This window comes from Haliotis rufescens, unplaced genomic scaffold (assembly GCF_023055435.1).
Source record: "Haliotis rufescens isolate VD_foot unplaced genomic scaffold, xgHalRufe1.0.p SCAF_4, whole genome shotgun sequence".
Lineage (NCBI taxonomy): Eukaryota > Metazoa > Mollusca > Gastropoda > Lepetellida > Haliotidae > Haliotis > Haliotis rufescens.
In genome coordinates, this window is record NW_025964112.1 from 63,600,150 (window position 1) to 63,626,458 (window position 26,309).

The window sequence follows — 26,309 nt, forward strand, 5'->3', positions numbered from 1 at the left end:
GTGGTGGTGGTGGAATGGAGTTTAACGTCGCGTCCAAGATTATTGCACTTATATAGCGACGTGCATGTACGTGTGTTTGTGTGGCTGCTTGTACTAGTCCGGACTGATGCCGATTTATAATGCTAGCCCACTGAGATACCATGCCGCAGTTTAACATGAATACCCCACTCAGACACAGTATACTGACTCCGAGCCGACCAGTCCCTGTTTTAGCCCCTTATTGCCGAGCGTGGGACAGGGTAACAACAAGTACCATCTTTTAACGTCTTTTGGTATGACGCGGCCGGGGATCGAACCCCGGACCTTCCGCTCTCCGGGCGGACGCTCTACCTCTAGACCACGGAGGCGGTCAAGGATAAAGGCGGAGGCGGTCAAGAATAAAAGATGCACAGATGCACAGATACAGATGCACAGATAGCATTGTTATAACGGACACCTAAGATTAATCTCCTAACTGTGAACTTGATTATAAAGTATTTTGTTCCGTGTTCACGCTATCAATCTCTGGTTTGTCTACCGCTAGTACACTTCATGAAGCGCGTAGTATTATAAACTGATTTCACTCAGTCAGTCGTTTCAAACGTAAACGAAACTATTTGTTTTTTTAACCTAAAATCCAACCCTTGTTTGTTCAGTCTCACCTGCAGTTTGTGTTCTATTCCAGGGTTCACTGGTGTGCTCCTGGTGGTTGTGCTGTGCATCATGTACGTGTTCGCCACCCAGACAGCTCGCCGCCACATCTTTAACCTGTTCTGGCTCACACACAAACTGTTCATCATCATGTACGTCCTGGTCATCCTCCACGGGGCGTCGGTCATCGTGCAGAAGCCGCTATTCTACGCCTACTTGGTGGGCCCCGCCGTCTTGTTCACCATCGACAAGATGGTCAGTCTCAGCAGGAAAAAGGTCCAGATCAGCATTGTCCGAGCACAGAATCTCCCGTCAGGTAAAATCCAATTCTTTTAAATCAGATATTTTACTCCATTATGACACCCTCTGCGTGAAGGTCTGAGGACACCTTCATGATAGCAGGATATGCTTGTTTGAATGCTTCTCTCGCTCGTTCTGAGGATTTTGAAACCTTGATGCTGATTGGCTCATTAGAAAGATCACGTGACCCGACCTCCTCAGGAGATGTCCTCAGATCTTGATGTAGTGATGTATCGAATCCAAATAAAACATCTGATTTTAATGAGACCAAATAAGGCTGCGTCTCTACAATCTGCCGTCTTGCCTTTGCATGTGTTTGTGACCGGTGATACCGAATGGGTAGGATACGCTCACCTTTTCACGAACACCTGGTATCATCACCATTTGATAGTGATTCATAAACACCTGCTCGTGATACAGTCGGAATCCTACAATGGACTCAGTCTTTGGCAGGGATTTCTTGTGAACAAATAGTCATGGCAAAGGTTTTGCGCTTTTTTATGTGTATATGAAGCCTGTCATCTCAAAAGACAGATAAGGGCTTTCTCACAAACATTTTTCTTTTTTTAAATAATGCGATTTCGTAAATACACCTAGCTCGTATCCCGAATAATAAAAAGCTGAATAATGGCCACTGTATTCCAGGTAATGTCAGTATTCCAGGTAATTGTATTTCAAAAAAAATTGTTTTTAACAAATCTAACAAATGTTGTTTCAAAATAATGCAAATCTAAATGCGAATTCGAATAATGTGTATCCCCGATTGCCACTGATCTTCTCTCTTGTATCATCTGTTGTCCCAATTATCTCCCTATATCTGCATGTGCATTTTTTGCCCAGTTGCTTTCTCAAAAGTACAAACTGTACAAACGTTACCTGCTCAGAACTGACAGCTTAATGGTTGTCTTAAATACGACTTTCAATTTAGTTTGTTTGTTGTTGTCGGTAGTATAGAACGGGTCGCCAGAAGGCTATTTTGGTTGATCCGGTTGATCCAGGCGGATGCGAAGGTGATTGGTTGATCCAAGTCACGTGATCTGATAGGTTGACTCATGCATCAACAGCGCGTCACAGGTGAGGGGGGAATGAAAGGTGTGTGTTTATAAGGCAGAAAAGAATTCATAGGAAAACAAAAGTAAAGGGTATTGAATAGAGCTATGTGTATGGCGTGCTGCCCTGAATAGACAGACCGTACCCGTCAGCCCAGTTTGAATTGAGCGCGCTTGACAACTGACGTGGCCTCGTCGTTTAACCCGCGCTCGCGAGAGCGTGCGACCTGGTTTGATGAATACAGGGTGTGTGTTGAAAGTACATCATACCACAACAGAGACGGGTTGTGTCAACATGATATACACCGGGTAATGTAGGGAAAAATAAATAAAAATGTACGTCTAGCTGGATCAAATTCATCTTGTACGGCCTACACGTTGTACACCATGAACGTTAGACAACCTGTATAGAAAAAAATATAGACAAAATAGATAAGACTACACAATCAGCAAGCTAGCAGTTTACATTTAGCGCGCAACAACGAGGTCGTCACGTCACCCTGCATTGACTATAACGCTGAAGGCAGCCGTATTTCGAATCACCCCGCGCTGCGTACTATTGTGAACCATTTGTATAGAGGGCGTTCACTTATTCAGGTCTGTCCCGACTTGCATAGTTGATGTTTCAATGCAAGCTTTTTTCCATTTAACGCGATGACATATAAACCGTACGGTTTGAGTTTTAACCGTGTATCATGATGTGCACAGTTTTACTTCAGAACGTGCTATTTTGAAAATAGGTAGTTAGAACCATGTCTATGTCAAATAAGAAAACTGATAAGTACATGTACCAGTGTGACGGTACGAAGCTATAGGTTTGTTGGGAAAGTGATGGAAGCAATCTATAGGACATTTTCATGTTTACAATACTCACCCTTCATTCGAAGAGAGAACAGAGTTTTTTATGGAAAATTGTTTGACGAGGAAAATGTTTTATTGGAAATATATGTCGAAGCAGGTTTATTCATAGCTAATGTATAGCAGAGAGACTAAGCGACCGGCCGCCCATAACAATGTCAACATACCCCGGCCTTACAATTAATGTCAACATACCAGCCTCGCCTGAAGCTTCCCATTCATAAATTGTGTGACCAGTGTCCCGTATTTATGATATGTTAGGGAACATGTGTTGTACATTTGTTATTTTGAAAGGGAGTTATTTCAGAGAGGATATATATGGGTATTCCCCCCGTCATTAAACCTTTCTTTCGTTGGTGTCTATTAAACGTATCCGGTATTTAATACATTTGAATGATGTAGGAAAGTATGTGCGTGTAGATGTTGTACCTGTATCCGAACACGAATGTAAGACACCTTTCAATAGATCAATTACGGTTCTAACCACGACACGCAACATGACTATGAGCGTGGTTTAGCAGTTCATATTTATAAACACATCGTAAATGACAGATTTCTGATGAATGAACTCGCCCGCACACATGTCTATAGGGTTATGTTCGCCCGAACTGTAAACAGTGACACATTGATAACAGGAAGGGTGTGTGGAATGCACTCGTCCTTGTAAGGGTAAAATACGCGTTTAAACTCACCATTTAAATGATGACATTACTTTTTAGATGTATTGGTATAAGTGAGTGAGTGAATTTAGTTTTACGCCACACTCGGCATTATTCCAGCTCTAGGACGGTGGTCTGTCAATAAACGAGCTTGGACCAGACAATCCAGTGATCAACAGCATGAGCAGCGATCTGTGCAACTAGGAACCGATGGCACGTGTCATCCGAGTCGGCGATACTGACCAACCGATCCCCGTCAGTCGCCGATAAGCATGGGTTACTGAAGGTCGATTCTATAACCCGGACCTTCACGGGTGTAGTATGACGAAGACTATATACTAATATGATCGCTTTTTTAACATACTCACAATTGTGCTGTGAAGAAAAGAGTGTCTTCCAAGATTCCCTGCACGTGTAAGACAGTATAAACTCTACAGTAGCGTAGCCCGACAAACAGTTTTACTCTCGCAAGCAAACGGATTGGACGTGAACAACATGAAGAAAGCATCAGAGATTAGACTTGACCCTAGAGATATATTTAGGAAGACTACGTTGAGAAAATCACAACAGAGAAAGAAACCACAAGCAGCCAAGAAGTCGACGCTGAAGACAAAGAAGAGACAGGTAACACCTAAAATGAAAACGATGACAACCAAACAGGGATCGAAGACAACACCCCAACCCGTGAAAATACAACATGTGTCGGAGGTGAAGGCTGTGGTGGATCGGGCACTTGCTGCCTTGAAGCGTCAACAGAGTCAAGGGTATAAAAGAAAGCTTCATACCCTCTAATCGCACAACGTATTGGATCACCATGGGGGTTGCCACCTGTCCGGACTGTGAAAAAATGTTTTCAAGGAGAGATATCATGTTACGACACAGGAGAAATAAACATAGCATACCGCCGCCGTTACAAGCCCACCCGCCGCCGCAAGTCCACCGACCATTACAAGCCCACCCGCTAACGCCGCCGCCGCCGCCGCCGCCGCCGCCGCCAATCCACCCGCCATAACAAGCCCACCCGCTAACGCCGCCGCCGTTACAAGCCCACCCGCCGCCGCAAGTCCACTGGCCAGCGGCGGCGGCGGGTGGGCTTGTAACGGTGGGTTGGCTTGACGCAGCGGCGGCGGCGGCGGCGTTAGCGGGTGGGCTTGTAATGGTCGGTGGACTTGCGGCGGCGGGTGGGCTTGTAACTATGCAAGTCGGGACAGACCTGAATAAGTGAACGCCCTCTATACAAATGGTTCACAATAGTACGCAGCGCGGGGTGATTCGAAATACGGCTGCCTTCAGCGTTATAGTCAATGCAGGGTGACGTGACGACCTCGTTGTTGCGCGCTAAGTGTAAACTGCTAGCTTGCTGATTGTGTAGTAGTCTAGTCTATTTTGTCTATATTTTTTTCTATACAGGTTGTCTAACGTTCATGGTGTACAACGTGTAGACCGTACAAGATGAATTTGATCCAGCTAGACGTACATTTTTATTTATTTTTCCCTACATTACCCGGTGTATATCATGTTGACACAACCCGTCTCTATTGTGGTATGATGTACTTTCAACACACACCCTGTATTCATCAAACCAGGTCGCACGCTCTCGCGAGCGCGGGTTAAACGACGAGGCCACGTCAGTTGTCAAGCGCGCTCAATTCAAACTGGGCTGACGGGTACGGTCTGTCTATTCAGGGCAGCACGCCATACACATAGCTCTATTCAATACCCTTTACTTTTGTTTTCTTATGAATTCTTTTCTGCCTTATAAACACACACCTTTCATTCCCCCCTCACCTGTGACGCGCTGTTGATGCATGAGTCATCCTATCAGATCACGTGACTTGGATCAACCAATCACCTTCGCATCCGCCTGGATCAACCGGATCAACCAAAATGGCCTTCTGGCGACCCGTTCTATACTACTCTTGTCGCCACACTCAGCAATATTTCAGCTAAATGATGGTGGTCTGTAAGTAATAAAGTCTAGACCAGACAATCCAGTGACTGACATCATGTGCATCGATCAAGTCAGCAAGTCTGACCCCCGATCCCGTAAGTCGCCTCTTACGACGTGAATGCTAAAGGCCATTTCTATCCTGGATCTTCATGGGTCACATGCATTTGAGAGGCATATTTTCACATTTAAGGATATTTGGCATCTAAATTATTAACCATATGTATGTCGATGTCCAATCATGTGTTAATGTTGGGATGTCACATACACAAACAAATATGATGAAATAGGATCCTAACTGCCATACTGTCTTCCTCCAGATGTTACGATGCTTGAGTTCAAACGTCCGTCCAAGTTCGAGTACAAGTCGGGGCAGTGGGTGCGGATTGCCTGCCTCACCCAGGGCAAGGACGAGTACCACCCCTTCACCCTCACGTCAGCACCCCACGAGGACACGCTCAAGGTGCACATCCGGGCACTCGGGCCATGGACATGGAACATCCGGCAGACATTTGACGCCCAGACTCTGAAGGACAACCCACTCCCAAAGGTAAGTAACGGACTACATTCACTGTTTAGGACAACAAACTCTTCGACAAAACAAAGTTGTAAGTCTATATTGTAAATATATACATGTATGGTGTGCTCATACACGTACATCAAAGATGGATCAAAATTAACATATTGTAATGTGTTCATTAGTTGGAACAGACAATTCGCTAACAGGTGTATTTTTGGATGGTGGCCCAGTCGTCTAAGGCGCCGCGATTCGCTGTGCAGAGTTGCGTCCCTTGGGCACGCCAGAAACCTATGATTGTGGTTTCGAATCCCGGTTCGCCCCGATTATGTTTCTAGGTTTGTCAGCACCATACCCGTGCTCGTGGGTTTCACCGAAGTGATAAACGTCAGAGACCTGCATCACTTCGGGCTTTCCTCCCACATTAAGCTGACACGCCGCGATATAACTGGAATACTGTTAAAAGCGGCGTTAAACCCAACTCACTCACTCACTCCTTACAGGTCCGCCTTCACATCACAATAACTGTTTAATGCATCTCATTGCTACTGCCATGTCATTGCACATTCTTTTCCATCATCTAAAAAGAGTTGGACGCTCAAGAGTCATATGAACAACAATAATTTTGCTTTTTAAGATGATGCAAGATCTATTAAAATATAGTCATGAGCAAATTGAGGACGTATGTATACAAGCACTCGGATAGTTAAACTGAAACACGTAAATGCACTGTTTCTTCTCATTTGAAATAATGAATGCCTTGAGGTTTTCACCTACTTTCCTCGGTGACATGCAGTATGTTCCTCACTGGTATCTAATACATGCCTCAATGGTATGCAGTACGTTCCTCAATGGCATACAGTACGTTCCTCAATGGTACGCAGTACGTTCCTCAATGGTATGCAGTACGTTCCTCAATGGTATGCAGTACGTTCCTCAATGGTATGCAGTACGTTCCTCAATGGCATACAGTACGTTCCTCAATGGCATGCAGTACGTTCCTCAATGGTATGCAGTACGTTCCTCAATGGTATGCAGTACGTTCCTCAATGGTATAAGGACGTTCCTCAATGGTATACAGTACGTTCCTCAATGGTATAAGGACGTTCCTCAATGGTATACAGTACGTTCCTCAATGGTATAAGGACGTTCCTCAATGGTATAAGGACGTTCCTCAATGGTATAAGGACGTTCCTCAATGGTATAAGGACGTCCCTCAATGGTAAAAGGACGTCCTTCCGTGATAAAGGAATGTAGTGTATATGAGACCCTGAAGTATTAATGAAGACTACTAAGTATGTGAATGTATTTGACTGTCTGTCCGTCTGTCTAGCTGTATCTTGACGGGCCCTATGGTGCGGGACAGCAGGACTGGTACCAGTACGAGGTTTCTGTCCTTGTGGGGGCGGGCATCGGAGTCACACCCTACGCCTCCATTCTCAAGGACTTCGTGCACATGTCCTCTATCAGAAGCATGTACAAGGTCAAATGTCAGAAGGTAAGACACCTATACTGATTTAAACTAGTGGGGCACATACTGGTAGTGGAATTCCGTCGTCAAGTGAACTGATTCTATTCATAATGGTTCGTTGGTTGTACAAATAATATTACCTGAAAAAGGTGTAAAAGGCGACTAACGGGATCGGGTGGTCAGGCTCGCTGACTTGGTGAATTGCGAGGATTGATTTCTCATGATGTCAGTCACTGGATTGTCTGGTGCAGACCCCAGACCATTATTGGTGTAACAAGGATGTGTTCAGCAGGTTCGATTGGACGACATGGTTTATTTGTGTCCACTGGTTCGCTGTATTTAACGTTCTGTTCCATCGGATGACCTGATTTATAGGCGTGCATCAACTGGTTCAATGTATTCACCCACCCTGTTCGATTGGACGACATGGTTTATGTGTGTGTCCACTGGTTCGCTGTATTTAACGTTCTGTTGCATCAGATGACATGATTTATAGGCGTGTATCAACTGGTTCAATGTATTCACCCTGTTCGATTGGATGCAATTGTTTATGTGTGTGTCCACTGGATCAGTTTAGATGAAATGGTGTGTGTGTTACAGCTGTACTTCATCTGGATCACGGGCAGTCAGCGCCACTTCGAGTGGTTGATCGACATCCTGCGGGAGGTGGAGGAGATCGACACGATGGGCATGGTGTCCATTGACATCTTCATCACACAGTTCTTCCAGAACTTTGACCTCAGGACGGCCATGCTGGTAAGTGTCTTCTCACCGATACAGCAGGTGGGCGAATAAGTTTTACGCCGCTTTGAACAGTTTTACTGTCATATCACGGCATGTCAGCTTGATGTGGGAGGAAAGAACGAAGAGATGCTGGTCTTAGACATTTACCACTTTGGTGAAACCGACGAACATGGGTACGGTACTGACAAACCTAGAAACAGATAATGGTTTAACATATTGTACCCATGTGGGGAATCGAACTTGGGTCTTCGGCGTGACAAGCTAACGCTATAACCACCAGGCCCCCCTACCGCCCCTGTATTAATGGTACGTGTCCCTGACAACGAAACTGTTGTAAATTGATATTGTGGTAGATCTACAGGACACTGTGAGCATTGGCACCGTTTCACAGTACCATCCATATGCTGTCTTCAATGGTTGGAAGTCGTGTCCTTAAACAGACGTTCACCATCGCTCAAAGAGATGATTTGTTACATGGGTTATTTTACGTGCTTTTTAGCAAAGACGAAACACACTGATCACCATGTTCAATGTGAAATAATAAGGAGTGAGTGAGTGAGTTGGGTTTAACGCCGCTTTTAACAGTATTCCAGTTATATCATGGCGTGTCAGCTTAATGTGGGAGGAAAGCCCGAAGTGATGCAGGTCTCAGACGTTTACCACTTCGGTGAAACCCAGGGTATGGTGCTGACAAATCTAGAAACATAATCGGGGCGAACCAGGATAAGAACCCACATACATAGGTTTCTGGCGTGCCCAAGGAGCGCAACTCTGCACAGCGAATCGCGGCCCCTCGGACGACTGGGCCACCCGTGCCCCGATATAATAAGGAAATTCACCTGGTATCAAATACGCCATATTTCGTTGATGATGCTGGATGCGTATATAGAAATGGTTAAAAGTAAATAATTGATATTAACATTGGCTTTGTATTGTCACAATTTATAACACCCCCCATGTTTTATCGGGAGAATTTGACAAGATATTGATTGAATGAGTGAGTATTGTTTAACACCGCTATCAGCAATATTACAACAACAAACAATGGGCACAGTACCAATGTCAGGAATCAGACTCCGGTTTTCACACATGGATCACACATCTTCCCGAGGCAAGGGAGTTAACTGACTATAAAAGTCCAGTTTCCACCCTTGCCGAACTAGGCTGGTATTATGGAGTTACATTTTGGCTGGACTAACGACTCTATGCATAGTCCAATCAAAATCGTGCACCGAAATCGAAATCCGGTTCGTAAACTGTCTTGCAGATTTCGGTCGATTGCAGGATTTGCAAAGCATGTACCCCGCCAACTCGTTGTCAGCAGATATTTTCCAAATCTTTTTATGTTTTTAATCAAGGTGCTCACAAGATTTGATGCATTTCGCGATGTAAGACACAATTTATAACAATATAGATCTTGATTATCGATCAGATCGTCCTGACTCGGCGCCACCATTTTGTGTGAAGCAAACGCAAGTGATACGAGAGGTGGAATCTGATTGGTCCATAGGAGAGGCTTAGAAGGGACATAACTGGTAAAAGCCATTGGTGGCGCTACGATCGAGCCCAGTAATTCCTGCCAAGTTCGGCAAGGGTGGAAACTGGACTTTTAAAGTCAGTTAACTCTCTTGCCTCGGGAAGATGGAATCGCAATGTTATACTAGAAATGTCCAGATGATATGATCCGTGATATGATCTCTGTTTCAGTACATATTTGAGGAGCACTTCCAGAAGATGACAGGGGGAAAGAGCGTGTTCACGGGGCTGAAGGCAACCACACACTTCGGTCGCCCTCAACTCAACAAAATCATGAACGCTGTTCACCGCGCTCATCCACAGGTATGACCGGAGCTGATGTGTTTACTTATATAAAAAAAGACAAGTTTGAATAAGTGAGCAAGCGAGTTTGACTGAACAGTATTGTATTTGGGAAACCTTTCAGTATATCAGGGCATGTCAGCATGATGTGGGGGTAAATCCCGAAGTGATGCAGGTCTTAGACGTTTACCACTTTGGTGAAACCCACTAGGATGGGTATGGTGCTGACAAACCTAGAAATATAATCACGGCGAATCTGGGTTTCCAAGAAAACATCCTGGCATGCCCAGGGGACGCAACTCTGCACAGGGAAGTGTGCCACCATGGAGTCAGAACCGCCACTGTCCCTATTTCTAATCATATATTGCTAAAATATGGTGACGGTCAACTGCATGGGTCGTGTATTTCCTTGTGTTTGTGTGATGTGGACGCCCTGTAGACCTGTATGCTTGTGTTCCAGGTGAAGAAGGTGGGCGTGTTCAGTTGTGGACCCCCCGGCGTGACGAAGGGTGTGGAACGGGCATGTGTGGACTCCAGCAAGATGACCAAAGCTTTGTTTGAACACCACTATGAGAACTTCTAGACTCCTTCTTAATAAGAACTTGTCACATGACCAATGTTTTGTAAATTTCACAAACTGATCCTATGGATGATTCAGCCAGGTGCGTAGATAGAGTGTCTTTACACAGTGCCTTGATAGAGTGCCTAAACGCTGAACCATGATAGATAGCTTTGATTCTTTGGCTTGATATAGTGCCTTGATTCTGTACATGCAAACTACCTTGATGCTGTACCTTGATAGAGTGCCTAAACGCTGACCCTTGATAGATAGCTTTGATTCTTTGGCTTGATATAGTGCCTTGATTCTGTACATGCAAACTACCTTGATGCTGTACCTTGATAGAGTGCCTTGATTCAGTATCTTGATAGAGCGCCTTGATGCTGTATCTTGATAGAGCGCCTTGATGCTGTATCTTGATAGAGCGCCTTGATGCTGTACCTTCATAGAGTGCCTTGACACTGTACCTTGATAGGGTGCCTTGACACTGTACCTTGATTGTGTGCCTGGATGGAGTACCTTGACAAAATGCCTTGACGCTCTGCCTTGAGTGCCTCACCAGTGTGTCTTCATGGTGTATCTAGATATGCCTGGCTTTGTACTACTTGGATTTCACCTCCAGGTACATATTACTGCGAGTACTGGTAAACTGATGCATTGCTGTAAACATGAGATTGACAAGGCTGGACAGCCATACTGTGATAAGCCGATGTGATAAGCCGCCGTGATGCCTGTATTTATAAGCATGGCGACACATGTGGTTTCCTTGATGTTGTTACGATGTACATAACACCTATGTTGTTATATTATAATTATGTCTTTGATTATATTTGTATAAACATTGTCTATCCATGATACATTTTTGTAAGAGTTTCACCCCCCCCCCCCCCCCCCCCCCCCCCCCCACTCTGTAATGGCAGAGTGAGAGTCATGGCACGTACCTCCGCATCTTCCTGAGGCAAGGGAGTTAACTTACTATAAAAGTCAAGTTAACTCCCTTGCCTCGGGAGGATGGTACCTCCGGGTCGTTAGCCATGCACAACAGTCTCAATCACAATTTCGGCCCCATTAACTGGCATGTATATATCATACAAAGTTTCTAGTATACTATAACATTTAGCCAACATCTAACGACCTCCATCAAGAAACTACCGAATTTACAGATGCCTGCAAAACGCACGATTTGAACGCAAGATGGCGTCGGCAGATGACTGGACTAAACTGTTTCTTAGATTCTGTAGCACTTCCACTGTGGACTAGATCTATTGTCCAAACGTAGCAAAGTATTAGTGAGTGGTTTGATGACCCGTTTAGCAATAGTCAAGCCTTATCACGTCAGTGTATAACAATGATTAATAGCATGTTATATCACGCACTGACATTCCCAAACTGTGTTCGGTGCAGAATCACTGGTGTAGATTTGTTGTCAAGGTGTAATATATCATAATGTTAAAAATTCAATGTATATGATCTGTATATAAATTTCAACATCAACATTAATTGTTCCTGTGTACATTTATCACGTTGCATAACATCATAGTTCAAATGAAAAAGGGAATAAAGGTTTCTAAATAATCAGTAGTGTCTTCAGACTCCTTGAGAAACACGCAAACCAATCTGTACCTTCGCTGCAAGTATCCTACTCAGAACAAGTTAAAGAACACCCACTATTTTGAAGTTATTTTTGTTACAATACCCACCAGCCATATGGTCAGTCATGATACAATGGGGTGTTCTTTAACTTCTTTTGAGCAGCATATACTACTCAACTCTTGATAGGAATAATCAGTTATGTCAAATATATTTAAATAATAATTGTTTACAATTTCCTGTCTTCTTTTACACTATACGCACAATACATGTAATTAAATATCCATTACTCAATAGAACATTAATAATGGGCCTATTGACATGAACAGCTTACTGACATTAGTGGAATACATATACGATATAATGATAGCTGACAATTTCTATGAAACATTTATAGGCTATATCATGTCACAATTTTGAACATTCAGATCATTTAAGCATTCGTTTCAACATCGATTGCAACAATTTCAAACCTGAGTGACTTGTTACTATTTACCCCCGTGGGAACTCCCGATTTAATGGATCGGGTGATCTGGACCGGTGACATAGCTGATATCGTATCATCCCTACGGTACCCCCAGGGCGTGAGTCGTTGTTCGTACTATTACGTGTCCGCGCGCACACACACACTCTGCTACCTCAATAGAAGCCCATTAAAATATATCCATTGGAATCAGAGTTGATCAAATAACCTGGACTCCACTATGTAGTAACCAAAAAATAGCGTACAATTTGCACTAACAGTGGTTCTGTTGTCAGCAGTTTAACTGACTCTGCAGAAACGGCGGCCATCTTTGTTTGAAGCCGAGACTTAAATGTCTTGCTCTTCCTCAGTTATATCCGATCAATAGGAAGATGAACCCAACTGCGATGCAAATACAACAAGAGTTTGTCACTAACGTGGCTATATCCCCCGCCCCTGTTGCAGAACTTATGACATAATTAAATCTAAACAAACCCTAACCTTTTTTAACCGAGGTGGAACTTGTCATGGAAATTGTAAAAAAAAACCGAACCCTACCCTCACAGAACCTAAGTCCATCTTGTTGCCATGGAAACGTAAAAAATAAAAATTTCTAAAATTTCTCAATAGCAAAAGGCACTAGTTAAGCATGTACCTGACAGACCTGCAAAGTTTGATGAAAAAATATTGAACGGTTTATGAGTTATGCTCCGGAAACGAAGCGTGACGGACGGAGCCCGTTTAAATATCCCCCGCCAACTTCCAAAAACAAGGTTAACATGAAAAGGAGGACGTGGTCATTGTAACTGCTACAAAGTGTTTGCATCCTGACGTAGAAGGAGTTTTGTGGCTCACTAGAGAGATAAAAAGGATATCCCTGAAGTAGAGTAGTATAGTATGAGTGCCTAACTGTTAAGTAAAGTTACAAGCAAACACAATGAGGGCGCAGATTCAGCAATCGAGACACACTTTTCATCAAAATAATCTATTTTCAAAGCCAATAAGAACAGAGTGAGTGAGTAAACCGCTTTTAGTAATATTCCAGCAATATCACGACAGGGGACACAAGAAATGGGCTTTGCACATTGTACCTATATAGGGAATCGAACCTGCGTCTTCGGTGTGAGGAACGAACGCTTTAACCACTAGTCTTCTCTCCCGACCCAATTAGTGAGTGAGTGATTGAGTATGGTTTTACGCCGCTTTTAGCATTATTCCAGCAATATCACGGCGGGGGACACCAGAGATGGGCTTCACACAATGTACCCATGTCGGGAATCGAACCCGGGTCTTCGGCGTGACGAGCGAACGCTTTAACCACTAGGCTACCCGACCGCCCCCCGCCCCAATTAAGAACAGAACTAACAATTCAGTTATTTAATGCCAGGTCAAAGACAAATGAGCCATGAGACAGTAATGGAGGTGCATAAGCTTGGGCAGAATACAATCTCAATGTTTGTAGTTTAAGGTAAGTGGTTTGGGAACATTTCAACTATATTCTGCTTAACTCCAAATCACTTTTGCGCCAAATCAGAATCGGATTCTCTTACAAAGTTATTGCAGGAGGAATGCGAAACCATAGGTATCACGGACCAGTATACTCTCAACGCAGAGCAACATATCGCTTGGATACTGCAGCTACTAAGGGGGGCAACTCTTCATGAGACTAAAACGACAACCGTGTCTCAAATTGGAAACATATGCGATGAGTCTAGTCTGTTGTTTAACGCCGCACTCAGCAATATTCCAGCTATATGACGGCGGTCTGTAAGTCTGGACCAGACAATCCAGTGATTGACAACATGAGCATCAATCCACGCAACTGGCATCGGTGATATGCATCAACCAAGTCAGCGAGCCTGACCACCCTATCTCGCAATGAGTCTAGTAGATAGAGCTGAAGGTCTGTGGTTCGATTCCCGGTCGCGTCATACCAAAACACGTTAAAAGGACTTGTCGGTTTGCGGTCATTATGCTGTCTGACTTGGGTGGTCTCGAACTATAAAACTGGCATTAGTCCAGACTTGTACAAGCAGACACACACGTGTATGCACGTCGCCATGTAAGCGCAATAATCTTGAAGCGCAATGTTCAACCCCATTTTACCTCACCACCTACCACATCAAGTCATCAGAACCAAACTGTTACAGTAATAGCATGTGGTGAGTTTCTGATCCTGGTTAAAACAAGTGACTATCAGGAGCAAGTGTCATCTTCCTGAGTCCAGATGGAGGATAAATCTGACTGGATGCTTGGAGGTGGTTATTTGGGCATGTTAGCTTCATTTCAAAAATTATTGGACGAGAGCGTAAGTGAGTGCAAGTACCTCAATATCGCAGTAGGTATTGTGTGCACAGCAGGTGTTTGTGTTCAGACGCTGGATGAAAAGATGTTGATCTTTGTTGTTTACAGGCTTTACCTCCCTCCCAAATGACAAAATGAGTCCTAAATTCAGTCATGTGTGAATCTGAACAATACCACTTTGGGGACAACTTATCTAAATGTTTACATTTGTTTGTTATGAAATGAAGCCTAACATGCACCAGGTCCAGCCCAAATCGCATCCAGGGAAGGTCTTGAGCCATGTCACATCCTTTGTCACAAGCTGTGAGGTCCAGCCCAACTCATGTGCTATTCGTACATGTCCAAACAACCAGTCGGATGGATGTATCCTATCAAGACACTCCCTATCACATGTTGAGTAGCATGCATTAGTAACCAACGTTACACAAATGAAACAATGTCGGATAATAATGGTCACATTGAACTGTGCATCAGGTGAATGTTCAAACGCATGATGCAGTTTCAGAATTTCTTGGAAATAGCTAACGATAAACCTAATACAAACACATTGCTAGTATTCATACAAACGCTTTATTTCTTGTGGTTCAGTCCCCATCTGTAGTTTTTCCTGTCATCAGACTTGCAGTGTAACAAGTTATATTACATAATTATTAACCAAGAAACTATTTTTAATAATTTTTATTCACAAATTTTCATAATTCATACAAAAAGGACAACTATGTACCACAGTGCCTCTGACCAAGTCACATGATCTTCCCAATTAGAGCTGTTTTCGGGGCATGCTACGTTTCAAAATATATACTCAAGTGGTCAACAGTCAGTGTACTTATTGTGGGAACAGTGTGCAGGAAGTGCACAAAACCCTCAAAATAGAGGATTTGCATAACAAAAAGAATGGATAAATATTGTAACACAGGGTATAATGGCTAATATTGTGACTATTTAACATACATACATTTCATGTGATGGAACCATATAACAGAGTATTATATGAGTTTGATGTTGGCGTCAATCACAAAGAAAACAGAACTGACAGGTAAGTAAGAGCCAGGGAGTCGGCGGCTAATCAAAGGATGACATCACATAGAGGATAAAAATGGCCACCACCATAACTGAACACAAAATACTGAAACATCAAGAAACGGGTCTAGCAATGCTTGTTTTAATTCACAGCAACTGACAAGCTGAGAAATATTGTGTTTGTAATAAAGAAAAGTCTTTACTAGACATTACATTCTGAAGGCTTCAGTACCTGTAATGAACTGCTGCACCTCGTGTAGGCCATGTTTTACATGCTAGCTTTGACACTGGCTCGGACATGTTGACGGTGATGGGATGCGAGATGCAATGTCGTTGGGAGGTATCCCTATGTTGTAATAGATCTCTAGCATGATCTGGCAATGTTTCCAATGTCTGAATATGATCTCTGAATAAGATGACTGTTTTCATAATGTTTATTTACACATTCCAAATCGGATGAATGTCAAACTCCACTGAATTAACATACATGAAACAAAACATGTCACAAATAGACAACTGATGGTTCACAAACAATATCACCAATGATGAGGAACTTTTTTCTTTCGATATTTCGAAAGTTTGTAACAAGTTTCGAAGGCCACAGAGTTGCTGCTTGTGTGGAGTCATTACTGGGCCCATGGTTGGGTGGAGGACCTTACAAAAATATACTAACATAATGAAATGATAAAACAGCCATCTACACGTTCCAGGCACAGTATCAAACACTCCTCTGTAGGGGCAAATATTTACATCTGCAAACGACAGCTGGTACCAGACCTGTGTTATGTAATATATCTGCTGTGAAAGATTGAACACTGTTATAAACAATACATTTGCTGTTCATTTTATACCAGGAACGTGCAGGACAGAGGTATTTTACACTGACAATTGTTGGGTATATGCAATGATCATCATCAACACCCTCAAGTGATTCCACTGGCCATAGACATACACAAGTATTTCAAGTCATGAAGAATTCAGAAAACTGACAATCTTTGGCAAGATAAATACACTGATCAATTATTATTGCAGTCTTATTCCATGTTGAGGCAGACATTCTTCAATAACATATTTCCTTTTGTCATGTCGAAAACATTTCAGTACACAAGTCTTGTAACAAAAACTATACATACAGAATAATCAGACTTACCGGTAGTTAGTTCATTAAAAATTGTCGAACATGTAACGAGATATTATAGTAAAAGATTTATCAAAACCTAATACTAGTTGACACTGGTAGACACAGGGCAAACATGTGACAATCTCTCTAAAGATGCAAAGCATGAACTCAACATTGGACTGAACGACCAGTCTGCAGCAATCAGAAAGTCCTCTATGATAAAAGCCTCCATAACATAGTACATGAGCAATGACCAAATTCGTGAAGGAGAGTTGGGTGAAAATGAGTCCTTCTGAACGAACTCATGAATATTCTCTGATGACTTGTTGCCATGGTAATCACACATGTACATATACAGCAAAACAAGAACTGCGTAAAGTCAGGATATTTCCACTCATTCAGAGACTGTCCAGTGAAACACCAAGATGTCACCATTTCTCAGCATTATATAGGTCATACAAGTTTGAGGATTGAATCAATCATATTTTGACCAATACTAACAGGGAGACACCGATGAGGAAGTGAATGACTGTAGCACGACTGCCAGGAACCTTGTCGCGGCAGGCAGGCAGGCAGACCTGTGTACAATGTCACAGTGTCAACATGCAGTCATGGCAGACTTGAATCAAAGCAAGAGATCCCTGGTGCATAGCTGCAGATCTGTCCTCGTATCCATCATGCTTGTACCCAACATTAATCATCCTCCTCGTCAGATTCTGAAAAAGCAAAAGATATCAATTGGATCAAATAGTCCCAGTGTGAGTGAGTATGGTTCCACACAGCACTAAAGCAATATTCCAGACTGGGGACACCAGAAATGGGCGTAACACATTCTACCCATGTGGGGAGTCTAACAAAGGTGATGCACTTACTCCTCTGCCCAAACTGTCAAGTCCAAACAATGGAATAGTCAGGGTAGAGGTGTTTTATAGGGATGTCACTGTGTACTGCAATATCATGTATCAGTTTATTTTATTTATCACTGATGCTTTGTTGATAGCAATTTATGAATATCAATACTAAATTAATAATTCACTTCCACAGAAATGTCTACATTTTTTAAGATTACTGTGGTTAAGATGGGCAATGAGAACTCAACCATAACCATTTAATGGATAAGCTTAGTTCATAAATAGCATTAAATTGATTAAATGCGGGTCTACATATACATTTTTCATCTATACACATACAGAATAACTCATTTAATTACAGATTGATACCTTGTGATACTTGAGTCGATATTCTGATTCTAAATGTTCCCATCAATAAAACATGTGTTTTACCTTCTTCAGCATTCTCAAGCCATTCTACAAACTTCTTCATCTGCTCAAGGAAGGTGCTCTTGCCCTTGGAAGAGTGACCTCCCTTGTACCACTTCTGAATAACATCTTCACTGAGCACTTCCTCTGCAAGACAAAGAAATATGGTATGCTGTCATAGCATGTAAAATACGGGAATGTCAGGTTTGTCCACACCATCAACTACAAAAGGCCATTTTATTCTTAATTTGGAACTTATTCCAGTCAGACTGGCTGGTCTTAAAATGAATACCTGAAGAAGGCTTGGTGCCATTTAGATCAATACTGATGACAGATGAACCAGCAGATCACCAGTGTTTTGTTTGTTTTTTGTTAAACGCCCCACTCAGCAATATTCCAGCTCTATGAAGACAGTCTGTAAATAACCGAGTCTGGAACAGCTAATCCAGAGATGGATATCATGAGCATCGAAAGACACAATTGGGATACGATGACATGCATCAACCAAGTCAGCGAGTCTGATGACCTGATCCCCTTAGTCGCCTCTTACGACAAGCATAGTTGCCTTTTTTGACAAGCATGGGTTGCTGAAGACCTATTGTGCCATCATTGACAGAAAGACTGAAGACCAAAGGGGATTAATCACTGAAAGTCCTAAGATCCACAAAATAATCTATGACTAAAAAATGACTGTCATATTGTGTATCATTTTAGTGTTGATTTCTTCAATACACTTGAGAAATCAAGTGTTGTAAATTTTCACTTTGTTTTTTCCATTCTTGCTAGAAGTAGGGTGTGCAGACAACTTACTGTCATACAAGAGGACAACAATCTTCTGGAAGGATTTCATGAAGTTCATGTTTTCGTAGCAGTATTCCTGGATCCTGAGAATGAGTGCCAGCTGGGATTTGCCCGACTTGGATACCGCGGCTAGGAGTGGAGCATATGTGGCCAAGTGCTTCAGGGCCTGCTCCGTTACCAGCTCGTCCTTCTTGTTCCACTCAACGGAACCCATCACAATGATCCACACCTGGAGACACAAAACAGGATTGGAGACAACCCACAACTCACATACAAAACTACACAACTTGCCCAAACACATTTTACATATATTATATTGGGCAACTAAATTCATCACAACTGCTGTGGTGTCAAATACTGTCACTAATTGTTCAAGAAACTGGCCCCATGTTAATTTAAGCTGCAGTCAGCACAATTCAAGCCATACCATAGTGACCTGTTATAGAATCAAACGAAAAGATAGAATGATTTTGATCAGTGAGATTACACACCAGGGGTTTAAGTACACGCTGACATGTTTAATCAAGGAAATATTGTATACATGACATACATGAATGTGTGCTTGGCTGCTTATACTCATCCAGACTAATGCCAATTTTATAGTACTAGCCCACTGAGATGCCATGCCGCAGTTTAACATGGATACCCACTCTTGACACAGTATACCGACTCCGAGCCGACCAGTCCTTGTTTTCTCTTCTTAATGACGCGCAAAAGACAGAGTAATAACAATTACAATTTTTAACCTCTATGGGTTTCTTGAGGCCAGGGGATCGAACAATGATGTTCAATCATACTAGATGTTAAATCCACTTGATAATGGAGGCATCTCGCCATCAAGGACCTATATTCCTGTCTTTGACAGGTCAAAATAAATAAGCTTAACTGACTGGTAGTCCACCTGTAGCATGTTAAGCGTACTTACCAGAATCACCACCTCCTGCTCTGGGATACCATTCTTCTGCATCTCTTCAAGGACATAGGACCTAATCTGTAAAGCAACAATTTAAGTAGCATGAAAATGACAATCAAAAAGACCTCACCATAACAACATGCGGAGGGTAAGGAGACAACTCGACCTTAGATTAACTGCTTGACAACCACAACTGAAACTACTGTATGGTGTCGAGTGTTTCATTGAATAAACCAATCTCTTTATATACAAAACATTTCAGTGGCTGCCAAGATTTTGAATTGAGAAGATTTGCTCAAACAAGAAATTCCATTTGCGAGGTCATCGACCATAAAGTTTGCACCACGAGCTAGATGTCTGACGTACCTCAGCTGCTGGCTGCTGCTCTCTGATCATATCGTTCATCTCCTGTTGGAGCTTCTTCTTTGTCTCTACAGCCTCCTGCTTTACCTGCATTATAAAGCAAGAGTGAGTTGTATTTCAACAATGACTAAAAAATATTGAAATCAAATGTTACACAAGGGAAGCGTAGGTGGTGAAGCCCATGACCTTAGGTATGATGTTGACACGATAAGGAAAACCAAGGATTCAAACAAATTAGCAGCTCATCAAGGAACAACAAAAAGGAGGCAACTCTGACGAGCCAAGTGTAATGCCCAAGACAGCTGGACCAATGGGAGCTATTCTGTGACCATGGGTGAAGATAATGCAAGTCCATACCTGCATTTCAGCAATAACTGCCAGGTCAGCATTCCGGAAATATGTCGAGAAGACATCTTGATTCCTCTTATTGATGGGAAACAGTTCCTAGAACAATCGAGAACAGAACATTATTTATAGTCAAACAAACAGTACTGACAGTGTGATACAGATGACTCTTGTATTGTTACTTCTCAGATCTTCCGATTATGTCATACTACAGTTACTTGAAATGATGCATACAGCACCTACCATCAAACGTGAGTCGATCTGGGACTTCTTCAGTGTGGAGAACACTGAACTCAAATCTCGTTCCCCGAGCCAGGTTTTAAACATTACCGTGGAGAATTCCAAAGAGAGACCTGCAAAAAAAGACACAATGTTAAAGAAATCTAGAATACTGTACCCAAAATAATGTAGATATTATGATACTGTATTCCAACAATGCATGCCTAACAATAGTCTGGGATTGATCAAGGATTTGAAGCTGAGTGGCAGGCAAATTGGGCAGGGGAAAAAGTAATCAATATCTTGTTAAGCAAGAGTCATCAGAAGATGACAAATCCCCCCAGCCCCTACGAATTTGAAAGAACAAATCATCTGACTGTCATTTTAAGTCCAACTTGAGAGAATTTCTCTTATTTGCCTGTATACAAGAGTAGTTAATGAGCTATCAAAACAATACCATGGAATTGGGATTCTGAACTTTGTATTTCTATTTCAGGTACACACCACTATGAACAGGGTAATAATCTGTTGCTATGGAAGCTGGAAAAAAATACAAATTCAAAACACCCCTAAGTAGCAAAAGGCATCATTTGACAACCTGGTCTAAAGTGTGCAATGTGTCATGAGTTGGGGTGAAATTGGGTTTAACTTCACATCCAAGATTATTGCACTTATATAGCGACATGCATGCGTGCGTGCATGTGTCTGCTTGTACTAGTCTTGACTGATGCCGATTTATAGTGCTAGCCCACTGAGATACCATGCCGCAGCTTAACATGAATACCCCACTCAGACACAGCATACTGACTCCAAACCGACCAGTCCTTGTTTTAGCCCCTTTACGTCGTGCACCACTGGGTAACAACAAGTACCATCTTTTAATATCTTTTGGTATGATGCGACCAGGGATCAAACCCCCGAAATCATGAAAGATTACCTCCTAGTTTTAGAGATATGGTCTTGACAAACACACCACTATAAACAGTCAAAGTCAAACATGTTGCCACAGAATCAGAAAAAATTGAGATTTTTTAACACTGTAGTTAATAATGTATAGTTAGGCATTACAATTTTACTTTTTACCAGTAATGAGAGTGAAATACAAGTCACATCAGTCTCTACAAAGTCATAACATTAGTTATGACTGTAAGGAAATATGAACATGATAAATTAGGAATTCCTGTCCAATCATGTGAGGATAATGTACTACTTGTGACTACATACCCTCCTTGACCAAGTGGTCCTCGAAGAGGCTGGCAAGGACCCGTGCTGTGCACAGGCCATTTGCCAGCAGGAGGCTAGTGATGATTGCCAGCTTGCGACGTTCATCTTCAGTGAAGCCTTTCAAGAACACAAGGATCTTCTTCAAACTGTCCTCGAATGCTTTCTCCAGGTACTTGTAGCGACGAATCAGCTTGTAGAACACCTGAAAACCACACGTTTAGACAATCATAAACAAAACGTATGTCACACATGACAACTTTCAGAAGATGAACACACTGTCTGAATGATTAAAACATTAGTTCAACAAAGGGAACACTGCTGTGAAAGTGAATTCAAAGAGTCCTCTGTTTATTTTTTTCTTACAGGGACTGTTTATAAACCCAATATAGGAACTGATCTATGAAAACATCGAGTTTCTCAAAAACAATCGCTAAACAACAGCTTCTTGGCAACAAGTTGTTTGCTAAATGTCATGCTCTGCACTTAACATACTTAATGGTGATCTCAGTGAACAACTGTGTAAATTACACTTTATCATCTTGGCACATCACTGCCAGGTTTAGAACAAGCCAACAATGCAATAGTGCTACGTTTAGCCATGAAATATAAGCAATGGTTACTCCATCTGGCGAACATTCAATACTCATGACGATACCTACCTCATAGAAGCTCTTCTGCTTTTCAACGTTTTCTTCAGTGGAGAACACGGAAACATTAGTGCGTGATGGCTTTTCTGGGTCAGGATCTTGCACGACAAATCCACCTGGAGCTGCAACATGTGTAAGGAACCAGAATATGTACATATGTACACTCAAACTGGACAATCACCTAACTTGTTCAGATGAGAAAACACAATATCAAGGGATATCTTTTGGCATTTCCAATATTCATACAAAGTTTGCTATTTCTTCAACATACTGACTTTGGCCTAAACAACAATTATGTTGTCCATATATGAGTACCTTAGAACGAAGAACTATACATCAAGTTTGACAAAGTTTGATAAATAAAAGAATTTCCCTGTGATGTTAATCACTTGTCATAAATGATGTAAAGGAAGTTTACCTAATTGTCCACCAGCAAAGAGAATATCAAAGAGCACATCAGCGTAGCGGCGATAGTTGAGTCGGGAGCCAGAAATGTCAAGAAACTTAGAAACCTGGAACAAAGTCAAAGCATGCAGAGATTCAGAAGTGAACTGGTAGTTTACCCTGGTCACAAATACAGTTTATAGCCAAATCAGATATTGCCATCAGTGAGTGCAAGAGGGCCTTTTGTCAATATAAATTGTGTTTACACATTCATATGAGTTAGTTTTAGGAATCACTTAAAATATCATGACCAATCATCGCTATGAAGAATGGTTGATGTTTTGGGCCTTCTTTGTGTTCTGATTTGTTGCCTAGGCTGCCAGACACATATGAACATGAAATCAAGTATTATATAATCACAAATAAGATATACCGACATCTAACGTTTGCAAGCTCAAAAACTCAACAAATAACTCATTATAACATGCATGATGGACAATGATAGCCTAACACGTCAAAGTTTACTACCTACCACAGAACTTCACAACCATGGGGATTCAAGCAAAGCTTCTACCATGTTAACATACTACTGCCATGTGGCCAGTACCTAACACAAGTAAGACGCCCATCACATTCACCAGTTCCATGTATACATCTGCCAACAACTCAGCTGCTGGATGCTCACCTTTTCTAGATCTCCCTCAGTCTCATCAAGCCCCTGGATAATGGTGTCTCGAAAAGCCGTAGGGTCGTACTTTTCTTTTTCATCTGATGAACAACAGTATTCACATGAGATTTTTGGCAACATTATAAGGTTGTAGTCTAGTGTAGGATGTACAAATTACCTATCTTCCACTTTCATCACGCTCATTATGGAGGTGTACAAAACATAGGATAGCACAGGCAACAGCCATATCAGTGATTGAAAGTTACCATTCCCCACACCCTGGCCAGTGACTTTTACAGTGAGTGAGTGAGTGAGTGAGTGACTATGGTTTTACGCCGCCTTTAGCAATTTTCCAGCAATATCACGGCGGGGAACACCAGAAGTGGGCTTCACACATTGTACAATCAAACCCAGGTCTTCGGCGTGACGAGCAAACACTTTAACCACTAGGCTACCCGACCGCCCCCAGTGACTTTTACAACTCATGTAAGCTAGTGTCACTATCCGAAGGTCCAGTGTCAGCTGAAATTTAACAACTACTGTATAATATGGGTTATTGGGTTTTAAAATTATAATCTCACGGAGATAGGTGGTTGGTCAATAAACATTTTCTAGGAAGTCCTTTGCCTTTAACACGTCTAAATATGGCAAGGAACTGGGAACAGTTAAGTATGTCAAGGTTTTATTAAATCTTTCACCTACATTTTCTTTATTATTTTTTTTTTTGGGGGGGGGGGGTCTGAAGAGACCAGAAGTACTGGAAATGTATCCCCACTTGTCCTGTGTACAGTACAACTTTTTGAATATTCAATCCCTGCATATGTGCTACTGCCTTATGCTTGATAGCTTTTAATAAATCTTGTTTTACTACTAAAATAATTTCAGTACTATTAATATCAACATCCATAACAATTACCCAGTCTGTGATTTTAGCCACTTGTCCATAGCCCGACAATTTTGTTCAGGCTAGTAAGGTCTTAACCCCAAATGATGGATATCAAACAAAGATAACTACTTACCCCTTTTCCGGGTTTTCAGACGGGTGCCTGATAGTGTTGGTTTTTCTGCCTTAGTAGTCATATAACTTCTGCAAATACACCGATAACTTCCTGTTTAAACATAGTCACAGATTAGAAATGGAGCAATCAAACCAGAAATGTTGGATAAATCAGAATTCATTATCACAGTGCATCAGATAACATGGTGAAGAATTTCAGACTCATACTTTGTATTCAGGCATGGTCTTACTGGGGATCACCTACGACAAATAGAAGTTAACATTCAATACATAGTCTGGAGCAAGCCAGTATTGGTAAAACGTCCCAAATTGAAATTTCTGATTCATGTTTTCATAATTACTAGTGTTTCTTCATTCATGAACACCACTTGCATAATCAGAAACACACTCTATGTTACTTCCTTAAACAGTCTTTAAAAGTATCCTCATAAAACATATATAAACATGCAGGTAAAGTGTATTGGCAAATTCGTGATTATGATGGTGATACAATATGTATCACTTTGGGAATAATGCTTTGTCAGCATGATCACTAACCATGATGACAAAGGTTATCAATCACTTGTTGTATCTTACTTTAATCTTAACAATTAAAATTATCTGTCCCCCATTCCTATTACTCTATCAGGTTCAGCGACATCAACATGATCAAAGTGCCAGCTGATACTTGAGCTGTGAGGTCAAATTTCTCCCTTTCACTAAAATGCTTACTATGCTTAAGTCAAAATATTGTCAAAGTGACTGTCAAAAGTGTGCTGGTAGTAATACCATAATGACACATAACATTTGGGGAGTTGGCTGTTCAACTTTCGATCCATATAAGTAAGAAAAACAACATTTTTACTTTCAGTTTTTTGTAAATGCCTTTTATAACTTCCATGAAAAAACAGTCTGAAAAGTTCAAATATGTCCATGTCAATTTAAATTAAACACGATTCAAAGATAGGTAATACTATTAACAAGATTCACGATCACATGATGAAACTTTTCAGGAAACGTTAATTTCAGGTCGCTGAAACATCATTTAAGTTTGCACCCTCTTCACTTTTCAGTCACAACATGGCCACGGACAAGCAGCCATGACGCGAAACCACGCACATTGCATCAAGTTGAGTAATGTTCGCACACAGGAAGCTTATGTAAATAATCACTGACTTTCATCTTACAGTACAGTCGATATATTAGAGGTCTGACATAAATTCGTGTCGACTTGTCGTACAATTTACACATAACTGATAATTGAAAGTCTCCTTACGTTCGATACAGCCTGTTCTTTCGACAAGAATCGGTTTGAGGTCAAATCTCGTAGCGTAACGCAAGTTCTCGTGATGAATCGGTGCCGCATATACTACATCTAGACAACTAATCAAGTACCGTGATGCAGATGCATGACATTCCGATGATTTCAATAAAAGAGCT

General features: G+C 41.8%; 2 protein-coding genes across 4 annotated transcripts in view; one reads left to right on the top strand and one right to left on the bottom strand.

Moving 5' to 3' along the window:
• Positions 1–11,447, top strand: part of LOC124112180 (dual oxidase 2-like) — a 47,335-nt gene extending 35,888 nt beyond the window's left edge. For both annotated transcript variants that reach the window (XM_048381756.1, XM_048381757.1), the window contains 6 exons: positions 665–946; positions 5,765–5,994; positions 7,295–7,459; positions 8,033–8,188; positions 9,884–10,015; positions 10,455–11,447. In XM_048381756.1, coding sequence (XP_048237713.1) covers positions 665–946; positions 5,765–5,994; positions 7,295–7,459; positions 8,033–8,188; positions 9,884–10,015; positions 10,455–10,577 — 1,088 coding nt within the window. In that variant the 3' untranslated portion in view covers positions 10,578–11,447. The remainder of the gene's footprint in view (positions 1–664; positions 947–5,764; positions 5,995–7,294; positions 7,460–8,032; positions 8,189–9,883; positions 10,016–10,454) is intronic.
• Positions 11,448–15,573: 4,126 nt separating this feature from the next.
• Positions 15,574–26,229, bottom strand: LOC124112196 (eIF5-mimic protein 1-like). Of its 2 annotated transcripts, none has more exons than XM_046472201.2 (13): positions 26,146–26,229; positions 24,892–24,959; positions 23,891–23,973; positions 23,240–23,333; positions 22,834–22,943; positions 22,175–22,376; positions 20,975–21,084; positions 20,744–20,830; positions 20,390–20,473; positions 20,036–20,101; positions 19,120–19,339; positions 18,334–18,456; positions 15,574–17,766 (listed from the first exon to the last, which is right to left on the bottom strand). In XM_046472201.2, exons 2-13 carry the CDS (start codon positions 24,950–24,952, stop codon positions 17,744–17,746), a joined length of 1,263 nt encoding a protein of 420 aa, XP_046328157.1. In that variant the 5' UTR covers positions 24,953–24,959; positions 26,146–26,229; the 3' UTR covers positions 15,574–17,743. The 2 variants fall into 2 exon arrangements, with proteins under 2 accessions (XP_046328157.1, XP_046328158.1); XM_046472202.2 differs by having other exon boundaries at positions 24,892–24,981.
• Between the last annotated feature and the right edge of the window lie 80 nt (positions 26,230–26,309).

Bases quoted from the DNA above. Each gene is read 5' to 3' on its own strand.
- LOC124112196 (XM_046472201.2), bottom strand. From the start codon at position 24,952: ATGACTACTAAGGCAGAAAAACCAACACTATCAGGCACCCGTCTGAAA. The intron at 21,085-22,174 runs GTATGTAGTCAC...CTTTTTTTGCAG, and splicing joins GGACCACTTGGTCAAGGAGG to GTCTCTCTTTGGAATTCTCC. The intron at 17,767-18,333 runs GTAAAACACATG...TTGCTTTTTCAG, and splicing joins GCTTGAGAATGCTGAAGAAG to AATCTGACGAGGAGGATGAT.